The sequence below is a fragment of the Ipomoea triloba genome, chromosome 7, assembly GCF_003576645.1.
Source record: "Ipomoea triloba cultivar NCNSP0323 chromosome 7, ASM357664v1".
NCBI lineage: Eukaryota > Viridiplantae > Streptophyta > Magnoliopsida > Solanales > Convolvulaceae > Ipomoea > Ipomoea triloba.
In genome coordinates, this window is record NC_044922.1 from 28023172 (window position 1) to 28034593 (window position 11422).

The window sequence follows — 11422 nt, forward strand, 5'->3', positions numbered from 1 at the left end:
TCTCACAGACGCAGAGTCCTCTACCAGTCCAGCGAATCTCACAACGGACGAAAAACGAGTCCTCTACCAGTCCTGCTCCGTGAGACCACGAAGCGACCAGCCTGCTCAGTGAGTACTCTACTGCCTCTAAACCTCTACGCGACTAAGTATTATTGCTCTAGTTGACACATTTAATTTTGTTTAATTAATATTTTCTTTTTCTTTTATTATTGTTAATGGAGATGATTTTATGATTTGATCTCTCAAAATGAAGTTATGATTTGGTTCTGAATATTGTTGTGATTGAATATGATTTGCTTATTGTTGACGGTTGATTTGTTGTGATTAATCGTAATTTTTTTTAACATATGATTAATGATAATCTTGTCGTTATTCTGTGCATAGGCTTTATTGTCTTATTGTGGTTGTTAAATGTTAGGTTTTAATTGTAGGTAAAAAAAATGTGAAAATGTGAAAATATATTTATTATTATATATTATTATTATTAGTATTATTATTTTTTTATATTATTATTATTATTATTATATTATATTTATTATATTTTCGATGGAAAGATGGAATTGTTGGAATGGGGAATGTTTTGTCTCCCTCTTTCCTTGAGTTCTTCCCACGCCGGATCACCATATCCAAAGCTTAACTCCATTCAATTTTTTTTGTCTTATTCTATTGTTTTCTTGCTAGCTAGAATCATCATATTTATCTATATGGGTTATGTTAGAAGAAGAAATAAGGAAAGAGATGAGAGATAGAGGGGATTAACGAAGAGAAAGAGAGAAGCTGCCGTGGGAAATGAAAGAAGAGAAACAAATGGTTTTCTCTTCATTTTCGGCAGAGAAGAGAGAAATAAGTGGAAATCTCTTGTTCAAATTTCTTTCTTTTTATTATTACTTGGATTAATTCACAAGCTATGGTTGAATAATTCAAGGTAGTGAATCCCTTCTATTTGTATTACTATTTGGATTAATTTACAAGTTTTGTTTGAATAATCCAAGATAGTTGAATGTTGAGGAGATACAAACCTTTTGTTCAATCCTTGACTCCTTGTTCTACTTCGCTAAAAATAATATTGTTGAGTGTTCAACTATATTATTGTTAATCATTTTATCTTGGGAGATCGACACTACAACGCTCCTAGCAACATGGTAGGTAGCGAATCGGTTTTAAGGAAAATGTGTTATACGCGCGATTTGGATCTTTCTATTTCCATTTACATATTTTTATTTCCGGATTTATCATTTATATTTGGAATATATTTTTATTTTTAAATTGTTACTTGCCAATTATGTTTTGTTATTATTATTGATGTATTGATTTATTTACAGTACTCTCGTACTATTTTCTGTCGCGATCTATTAGAAGAATGGATATACGGATACAGTTTTTCCTTTCAATCTTAAAACCGATGTGGCTTTGAAGATTGTTTCTTCATAAATATAGTGTGAAAATCTTAAATTATGAAAAAAAAAATATAAAATAAATTGACTTAAATTTTTTTTGTTTTACGAATTTATGGATTTTTAATATACTATTAATTGTCAAAGACTTAAATCTTGAATTTATGATTTTTTGGGATTGACTGGCTTTCATAGTCTATATTATATGCTTTTTTGAGTTTATATGCTTTTAGAGTTTGTACTATATCTTTTTCAATAACGGTTTCCTTTTCTTTTATCAATTTTATTAGAATCTTAGAATGCATATTTGAATTGGTAAATTTGTATGCTTAGTTCTAATGTACCTACAATACAAAAATAATATACCTTCAGTATAAAAATAATTACTTTTTATTTTTGGTCAGCACAGCTGTGTGGATCATGGTCCATGCAATAATTTGCCTTTTTTTGAGGGAAGTCATTTTCCAAAGTTTGCTTCTTCCTTCTCCTTTGCTTCTTGCATCTCCCTAGGCCTCCTAAATGCTTTTTAACTTCTTCATCTTCATCCCATCTTCTTGACATCTTCAACTTTTTTTTTTGAGTAATAATTTATTTTTTTATTATGAGATAGATATTATGAGTTTTATTTTTTTTTATTTGACATCTGAAACCAGTCGGCCACTTTTATTTATTATTTTATTTTTTATTTTTTTATGAGATAGATATTATTTTGTTGTGATTTTTTGTGATTTTTTATTTTTGGATTGTATATTGTTATAAATGTTGTTATATTTAAACAAATTAATTAAAATATTCAGTTATATAATTCTGTTCATTTTCCTACCCATTTTCTGGAAAATGAACCAAACACACCAACACAATTTTTGTTCTGCAGCCAAACACAAGAAAGGAAAATATTTTTGAAAAATGACTCATTTCCAGAAACCATTTTCTAGAAACCATTTTCCTACTTTCCAAACACACCTTAATTACTTTCTCTCATTTCCATCCTCTAATACACACGGATATATAGAACTAAAGGGGAAGGAGGAAGGGTGGTCTGAACAAGGATAATGATTAATGACTCACTAACCACTACCATAATTAATACATTATCATTTAACTATTATTAATTCTCGAGATATGATTTGAACTGCGATCCAATTATTAATTATGATCTAGGACTCCGCAATGAATTTGAGTTTACCACCGTCTGGAAAAACGCAAATGCCAATAAATTAAAACTACTAAAGTATGAATTGCTACTTTTAAAAAAACATTTTCAATATGCAGCCATCCAGAAAACTTTTGAGAAGTAAGAGGAGAATCTGTACTAAACCTGGAGAAGTCAACCTCTGATTTTGCCGGTAAATATTTCCGATCAGCGTTCCAGTCGCCGTCCACTATGTCGTTGGTCGCGAGACCCAAGAAGTGGAAGATGAATGAAGGAGAGGAAAATATAAAGATGCTTTCTCCAGTGATCGCCGCCTGAAGAGTAGATCACTGGGGAAAAAATTCACCGTCGCCAAGTTCCATCAGTCTGCTGCTGGTCGTCGTAAAGACTTCGCCAAGTTCCATCAGTCTGCTGCTGGTCGTCGTAAAGACTGAGGGGAGTTCCATCAGTCTGCTGCTGGTCGTCGTAAAGACTGAGGGGACCAATCCAACTGTTCAGTCAAGCACTTGAATTGAATATGAAATTTGATAAAACCAAATAAAATATGAACACAAAATGGGACCGAAAAACTGTTTAACTCTAACACGCCGTTTTAGTCCAGCATGAGTCCTAAATTAGATGACAAGCACATAAATTAAATATTTACTTTGTTTCAGTATTTATGCGTATCGTGGCGAGATTTTGGAGTTTCACATAATTGCGCATCACTTGGTCGCAGCATCGCGTAGCCGAGAGGAAACCATCCCCGAAGGAAAAGAGCTTGTATTGTGGTTGATGATGGCGCTAGCTATCCCCTATTTTAACGGCGTTGACATCCGACGAAGAATTACAACAAACGACGACGTTGTGTGCTACTAGTCTACCTTCGACTCCGGTACAGCAGCTTCGTTTTCAACTTCCTCAGTCCAAATTATTCCCGGCTGAGGCCACTACAAATTTCTCCAGCTGGGCAACAACGACGATTTTCTTATCTAAACAGCTGCAACAAAGGATTTTCCACTGTAATGCCTGATTCTTTGTAGCTGTAAAAATCGTTTTGGTTTCTGCGAATTTGGGGCAGTGCAATCCTTAAAGCTACAACCAAATAATTCTTTAAGCGCATAATATTCCTAATCCTCTAATTTTGCCAGCTTTTAAGGGGAAACAAACAAAACTTCCCCACTAATTACGTAGAATATGGAATAAGTGGGGGAGTAAGTAAAGAATTGCTTTCATCTTTTGGAAAGAGCTCCACTTTTGCTATCTTTTAAGTGGAAACAAACAAAATGTCCCACTAATTACATATAAAATAATGAATAAGTGGAGGAGCAGTTGTTGACTTAATGGATGTTTATGAAGACTTTTAAGATTTTTCGGTGATCAACGTCTAAGAACAGGCATCGGAAGGGGCAATATAGGCCATTATGTTTCTAAAGAACAACAACAAATGCACAAAGTACCATTTTTGTAGCCGGAAAAACATCGGAAAAAGTGCTGGGCAAATTATACTGAGCCTTTATATTATTTAATTTAAAGATACGAAATAGCATATATGGTTGGATATGCTACTTGAAAATTCATTGTTTAGACTTATGGTGGGAGAGGAGTAAAGGATCAAGTTTAACGTTTTGTCATTGGAACGTGTCGCTAACTAATATATAAGGAAATGAAGATTTTTGTGTCTTTGCTACTAGGTATAATTGTTGGTATGAATGGTAATCAAAAGATTCCAATTTTTAGCATGCATATTTACTAGGGTTGGTCGGACAATTGACTTTGTAATCAAAAGATTTCAAATTCAACTGGCTATGAGAAATGTTTATTGGCCTTTTTTGTTTTGAACCAGTCAACTATAAATAACATAAATTGGTTAACTTTCTTATGATTCTATAAGTTTCATCAAATAGCAGCTACTTATTTTACACTAAATCAAATAGCAGTCATTTACTTCTTCCATTGAATCTATGTGTATACACCTCATTAATCACAACACTAGTTGTGACCTTGGAAACCTCACATGCATGTCATAGAAGTTGGCCAATAATGCTGAAATTTAGAAAAATGTTGGAAGGCACAAATGCAAGGGTTTTGGCATGATCAAAGTATCCACAATGCTCGATTTAAACAAATGATAATACTCTTTTTGGGTGACGAGAAAACCAGTCGTTTGGTTGATAATAAACGATAACACTCAATCTCTAACACCTATCACAATTTTTAAATATAAGTGTGTATTTATAAATATCTCGAGTTCGAAGTGGCGCGCAACTCGAAGCTTATTTTTGGGTAGGTGTGATGAGGAGGTGAGCATATGGATAGGCATGAAAGCAATGGGGATTCTGAGTAGCCTCCAGCTCACAGTGAGCCAGCAATCCTACATGAGTCAGCAGTTTGCTTACGTGGCAGGACTGTGTTTAACCTGGAGAGATAGGTATGGCTGGGTGCACCTTTGGCCTAGACTCCAAACCTTAGCAATAAAGGAATTATACTGTTCAATGGTAAGAAACATCTTTAAGCATGTACAATTCTTAAATTAATCTTTATTCACAGGACTGGTCCAATTAAAAAGTAAAGTACTGACACAAGATATATATATATATATATATATATATATATATATATATATATATATATATATAAAGTATAAACGAGTCTTAAAACTCAGTAAATGCATAATTATTTTCACATACTTTATTTCCTGAACCGATTGTGTTGTCCAGGTTGGGTGAGCAGTGCGGGTGGTGGCCAGTTGTGCAGTGGAGAAGAGATTAATAAGGTGGTCAGAAATTTTGAGTGACGTGTCAAAACAAGAGCATGCCACGACTCATCTACCAAACTTCATTTATCATCCAACTCCTCCTTAGCTGGCAAATATGTATGTATTATCCTATCCACCATTTTATGTATTATTTAATGAATAAATTAACACGTCAAGGATGGGAGATGGAGCGTGGCGTAAAATCTTTGCATGGCTTGCATGCAAACTCGTGCCGGGGCAGTCTTGGTACCAGCACGAGTATAAATTGTAAGCAGGCCAGGGAAGTGAAAATTAAACCCAGATAGATAGAGTTCCAAGAATATAAGCAGAAAGAAACATATATAGGAAAACAATAATAATGTCTCCACGCTTGCTGCTCCTGCTATCTTTCTTCCTCTTCTGCTGCCTTTCTCAGCAGGTAATGTACACAGTACAGACTAACATTATCATCGGTAGAAATACATAGTATGTTGTGTGTTGAGTTTGTTTGACTAACCTAAGAGTTGTTTGGTTGGGCAGGTTTTGTCGGATGTTGAACTTGAAGACCACCAAACTCATCAGGTCTGTCTTCTTCTCCTTAGCTTTCTTCTTGAGGTGAACCAGTTGATGATGGGTCACTCATTCTCTTAACCTTCAATCTTTCAGGTGGTGAAAGGTCCCAACAGAAGGCTCTTGCCTTTCGTAGGTACATCTTTTGTTCTTGTATCTAGTAAAATGAGAGACTAATCTAGCTAGCTGAATCGAGACTCGGAGTTAGGTCTCGTTTGAGATTTGAGAAACTTATTGTTTATTATAAAATATTCATATTAGCTATTTATTCAAATCAAATAAACAATAGTAATCAAACAAACTAAAATTTAAAATTTATTGATGAGCTAACATCAAACTAATAGTAATTAAACAAACTAAAATTAAAATTGATTAATAAGCTAACTATATTAGCTAATATGACATTATTTAATAAGAATATATAAGATTAATCCTTGGGTTCTATTTGACCCATACATATAACTTTGGATATATTTTATACATCCCGCAGAATAGAACTAATCGATGATTTATTGCAGACTGTGGGGGATTGTGCAAGAACAGGTGCAGTGTGCATTCAAGGCCAAATGTATGCACCAGAGCGTGTGGAACTTGCTGTGTGAGATGCAAATGTGTTCCACCTGGCACTTCTGGCAACAGAGAAGCCTGTGGCAAATGCTACACTGACATGACCACCCATGGCAACAGGCTCAAATGCCCTTGAATTTTACTCCACCTCCCAACTTTGCCCCTGTCCTACAACCAACCCCCTACCCTTTGTTATTAGGACTCCACTACTGTCCCTTAAATAAAGCAAATTACTTTCGTCTAAGTACTATGTGTGTCTATATATGTGTATACATATATATATATATATATATATATATATGCTCTTAGTTTTGTTGAGCTCATAATATTCTAATATATATAATCATCACTAATATATATAGTGATGACATCAGACCACAAGTTTTCTTTCCTAAGATCAGACGAACCATTCAATGAGTTCTCGTTTAACAATTTTTTTTTCTATATCGAAGAAAAGGTAAAACAAAAACACTAAATAAATTTAGACTAAATTACACTAGATAAACACAACAAATCTTATTGAGTAAAAAGAAGATATATTGTTTTGGTTATTATCCTTTTTACAATAACAAGGAAATTTTTACAACATAAAATACAGTTTCATAGTTAAAAAACAGTTTACTTTGAATAAAAAATTACAAATATTTTTTTTGATTAATTTCCTGTCGATTCTAGAAAGAAAATGGCACAAATGAAAGGCTTGGAAAAGAGCAGTGTTAGAGCCTTACTTGCACTCCCAGAAGACTTTTCTTCAACTCTGCTCCAAGAAACCTCCATCTCTTCTTCTTCACAGCCCAGCTTGTCAAAAGAGCCTGTAATTCTCTGTACCTCTAGCAATGGCAAAGAATTCCCTCGACAAGGAAATACAGATTTATCCACGCATATTGCGATATATATATCATGCAACTATGCAAGAACATTCTCTTCGACGGATTCTACATCATTCATGTTGCTAAAACCTGTCATAGTATGGTAGTTTAGGAAGAAATTGTAAACGCATTATCCTAAGCACAATATTTATGTAGCATTTATCATAATCCTGAAACATGTTCGGGATGCTGTTGTTAAGGAGTGTAATAAGAGGCGTTGTTAGCCATTACCTCTCTTCTTGAGCTTGTTTCGGAAGCTCCTCTTTCGACTAAATGCCTTCTCCTGCAGCCATATCAGAGGAGCGGGGAGGGGAAGAATCAGTTACATATTAAAGATTTCTTGAATCTATTATATTAGACCGCTATAAAACAGAGATGATCCGAAAAAACTTTAATCAGGAACAAAAGAAGAAACAACTGCCAAATGGTAAAACTGCACTCTAGGCATCATCGGGGACAAGCTAGAGAAATATGGCGTATAAACACTAGAATAAAGAACAAGTATCATCGTTTTCAATGGAAGGATAAAACACGATAAGAAGGTTCAGAGCCTGGAACAATCCAAAGGTGCTGGAACTTACCACAGGTTGACCCCGCTTTTCAGCTAGACGAACAGTGGCAACGAGATCCCTGTTCGATTCATTATACAGACTTGTAACAAGCCCAGGTTGACCTGCTCTTGCTGTACGGCCAACCCTATGCAAAAAATCTACAGCAGATGTAGCGAATTCCGCCTATAATGAAATAAAAGATAACATAATTAGATTTCGCAATATCACACTGCACTTTTTGTGATGGCACCGATACATAAGAAATTATTAATACAACAAACCTGAATAACATGTGAAACATTTGGGACATCAAGACCACGTGCAGCAGCATCGGTGCACACAAAAACGCCCCCTTCCTGCTGGAAACTGATTAAATTTTTTGTTCGCTCCTCCAACGAGCTATTACTGTGGTAGCAGAAACATTCAATCCCAGCTCCCGTCAAGACTTTAGCAACAGCTTCCACTGCATCAACAGTGTTTGCAAACACCATTGTTCGAAGTATTCCAGACCCATCATTTAATGCGGACTGGATTCCATTTCTCACAGCACTTATTAAAGCGTCCACCTGAGTGTCAATTGTAACTTCAATCCACTTCTGCTCCAACCTGTGGCACAGAAGCCATGTTAGTAACCATTGTAATATTTGATCAGCATGCAACTCAAGAAACCCAAAAAATAAAAAATAAAAAATAAAAAAAACGAGCACCTTGGGTTGTGGCAATGGAGGTAGTTTCCACTGACCCAGCTTGCGTCAGGAAACATCCGTTTTAACACCGCTCCAGCAGTTTTCTTTCCATTCACAGGAAGCGTGGCTGCAACAAAAATGTACTGCTTACTTCGCTTGTATGTTTTTCTCACTCTTCGCCAATCTGTTCTCTTTGCAACCTTGCTATCAACTTCTGAGTCCATTACACAAGCATCATCTTCAGTATCATCTACTTCTTTGCTGAAATCTGCTAGTAGGTCCCTGTTGTCCTCCTGATCAGAACCGAGAGGAGAATCAGGAATTGAGCCCGTCACTATCTCAGCTTCAGAATTTCTTAAGCGGGACAACTGCTTTTCATCAAAACGAAGCATATTCAAGAGCCGAATAACTTGGTTTTGGAAACTGCCACAAAGGAGCATGTCTGCCTCATCAAAAACCTGGTGTTTATTTATAATAAAATAATAGTTAATATTCAGGCCTGATGAATTTGAAATAAGCCGAATAGGCGAGTGATGATGCATTTCTATTGGAAGAAAAATTTACCACATGTTTCACACAACGTATAAAGTCAGATCGGCCATGATCCTCAGCTTCAATTGTAGAAAGATAATTCAAAATTGCAGCTGGTGTTGACACCATTATATCTGGTTCTTTCACTGGCCATGTCTGCGGGGTAAAGTTTAGTCCTTAAGGAACAGTTCATATGGTAAAAAGAGATGCCAATCAAAAGAGCAAGATGCTATGCAAGAATGACTAGCCATTTAGTTCACCACATGACCGTTAAGGATGATTTTGATAATATCAGTACCTGTCGGCCACAAACAGCAGCAACCCTGAGGACAGGTTCGCCACCATCATTACGAAGACAATTAGCCATTCGAACCACTTGCTCACACAACATGACATTTGGACAGAGAACAAGAGAAAGTTGGCGGGACTTGTTTGCTTCCCGGCCAACAACACCTTCCCCCGATATACCAGAACTTTGGCATACCTTATCAATCAAGGGAACCAGGTACCCATGGGTTTTGCCACTACCAGTCTCTGCAGCAACCACCACATCAGCTCCAGAAAGTATACTTGGTATGCAAGCAGCCTGTAATCAGACTTGCAATATGAAATACTTGTTTTAAGCAAGGTAATCAAATGAAGTCCAAGCATGATCCAAATAGGTAGAATAAATCTAGAATTGAACATTGACATAGAACTGAACAGCTGATTCTAAACAAAAATTCTCACTTGCATCACACAAGAATTTCATGTAGTACCTACACTACCGAATTTAAACAATACGATGGATAAAGATGGTACAATATACCAATACAAATACAAACATCATACATTAAGTTTAATTTGTTCGCAACTAATACAAAAATTCAATCTCTAATCATCACATCAATCACAGCAATCCTTTAGCTGATATCAGGCATTACAAGTTCAACAATCAGGCATTACAAGATGCACATGTAAAATTACAATATTCACCATCAGCATACAAGTTACACAATCTAAAATGCGAAAGTAATTACAGAAATGCGGATTTTGCGCAAAATAAGTTGAGCACCTGAACCAGAGAGGGCCTATGAAGGCCAATACTGGAGAGCGATCGGGACAGGCGTTCCGAAACGCCGAGCGACGTCCAGGAAACGTTATCCTCGGCGAAGAAGGTGTCGCCGCCATTCTTCTCGGCGGCGACGGAGGCTGTTCCAAATGCTCTTATCCTAAACAACTGCAGCTTTGCGATGCTACAAGTTCTGAATGATAGAAGCTTAGGCGTAGAAGGTGAGAGCGTGCATAGCCTAAGCACCGAAAAGGAGTGCTGAAAACTCATCGTTAGCTCAGAAGCTTTCGGGCCGGAAAGCTATGGCGATAAAACGAGCTGGGGTTTTAATTGGGGTTTTACGAGGAAATTGCACCCTAGTCCTCAAAGTTTACCGCTTATCTCACTTTAGTCATTAATCTTTATGCGTAGTTTACCAAATTGAAAATATGAAAATGGTCAAATAGACTCTGATTTTTACTCAAAAAGTCAATTAATTTCTTAAATTTTTAAAAGTTATAATTAAATTCATGAATATGTTATTTGGATGTATTGAAGCCCATAAAATCGATTGGTAACTTATAATTACAGGTTACCTAAAGTTTCAGCGACCCTTTTAACATTTTTCGGCCATAATTAGACGGTCGCCGGTTTCGTTTGGAGGAAGGCGACCAAATCGCCAGAGAAAGCAATCAATTGGTTGGCTTCTCTAATCGCTGGAGAAGGCAACCAATTGGTCGGCATTCTCGTTTGCCGGAGAAGGCGGACCGTTTAGAATACATGACCTATTCCTTCTCTATTTTATGTAGCTTTAGTTTTAAGTAAAAATAATCATAGCAATCTTGTGACTATTATTCATCTATTTTTCCTCAAAACAGTTACAAAAATTACTATAAATAATGATGTTTCTAAGTGTTTGCAAAAGCATACAAATCTCTTATTTCTCTCTAAAATATCTTAAAATGGTATAGGCTGCAAAATGGTTTCAATGGTATCTGCATTGAGATACAGTTTTATTAGCAAGTTTGGTTCTTGAATAGGTCCTTAAGCATTTTTGAAAATAAAGCCTTTTTGGTATTATTTGTCCCATTTTTTATTACATGAGGATATCATATTATGCTGGAAAGGCTTTATTTTTAGAAAGGCTTAAGAACATATCCAAATAATTTTATCTGTGTGAATGAAGATATATAATGCAAGTGGTAAATTAATGATAATAGTGAGACACATATTCTACATTGAAAATTCAGTGGGGCAATGAAAATTATGTAATTGATTTCGATTTCTTTAATGTATTTCCATGTTATTTATATAAAAAAAAAAAAAAAAAAAAAAAAAAAAAAAAAATTTTTTCC

General features: G+C 35.5%; 2 protein-coding genes across 2 annotated transcripts; one reads left to right on the forward strand and one right to left on the reverse strand.

The window, feature by feature from the left end:
* The first annotated feature begins 4606 nt into the window (after nt 1-4606).
* Nucleotides 4607-6647, forward strand: LOC116025757 (snakin-2-like). The gene is made up of 5 exons (XM_031267089.1): nt 4607-5024; nt 5247-5702; nt 5804-5845; nt 5930-5969; nt 6352-6647. The coding sequence occupies exons 2-5, from the start codon at nt 5643-5645 to the stop codon at nt 6534-6536; spliced, it is 327 nt and encodes a 108-aa protein (XP_031122949.1). The 5' UTR covers nt 4607-5024; nt 5247-5642; the 3' UTR covers nt 6537-6647.
* Nucleotides 6648-6903: 256 nt separating this feature from the next.
* Nucleotides 6904-10434, reverse strand: LOC116025756 (DEAD-box ATP-dependent RNA helicase 22). Its single transcript, XM_031267087.1, has 8 exons — nt 10092-10434; nt 9336-9623; nt 9071-9193; nt 8528-8964; nt 8102-8426; nt 7851-8003; nt 7501-7552; nt 6904-7359 (listed from the first exon to the last, which is right to left on the reverse strand). Exons 1-8 carry the CDS (start codon nt 10356-10358, stop codon nt 7307-7309), a joined length of 1698 nt encoding a protein of 565 aa, XP_031122947.1. The 5' UTR covers nt 10359-10434; the 3' UTR covers nt 6904-7306.
* Between the last annotated feature and the right edge of the window lie 988 nt (nt 10435-11422).

Excerpts from the sequence above, each read along its gene's own strand:
- LOC116025757 (XM_031267089.1), top strand. The coding sequence starts at position 5,643 with ATGTCTCCACGCTTGCTGCTCCTGCTATCTTTCTTCCTCTTCTGCTGC. Across the intron at positions 5,846-5,929 it reads AAGACCACCAAACTCATCAG|GTGGTGAAAGGTCCCAACAG; the intron begins GTCTGTCTTCTT and ends TCAATCTTTCAG. Across the intron at positions 5,970-6,351 it reads AAGGCTCTTGCCTTTCGTAG|ACTGTGGGGGATTGTGCAAG; the intron begins GTACATCTTTTG and ends GATTTATTGCAG.
- LOC116025756 (XM_031267087.1), bottom strand. The coding sequence starts at position 10,358 with ATGAGTTTTCAGCACTCCTTTTCGGTGCTTAGGCTATGCACGCTCTCA. Across the intron at positions 8,965-9,070 it reads TACGTTGTGTGAAACATGTG|GTTTTTGATGAGGCAGACAT; the intron begins GTAAATTTTTCT and ends AATAAACACCAG. Across the intron at positions 7,360-7,500 it reads AAACAAGCTCAAGAAGAGAG|GTTTTAGCAACATGAATGAT; the intron begins GTAATGGCTAAC and ends ATACTATGACAG.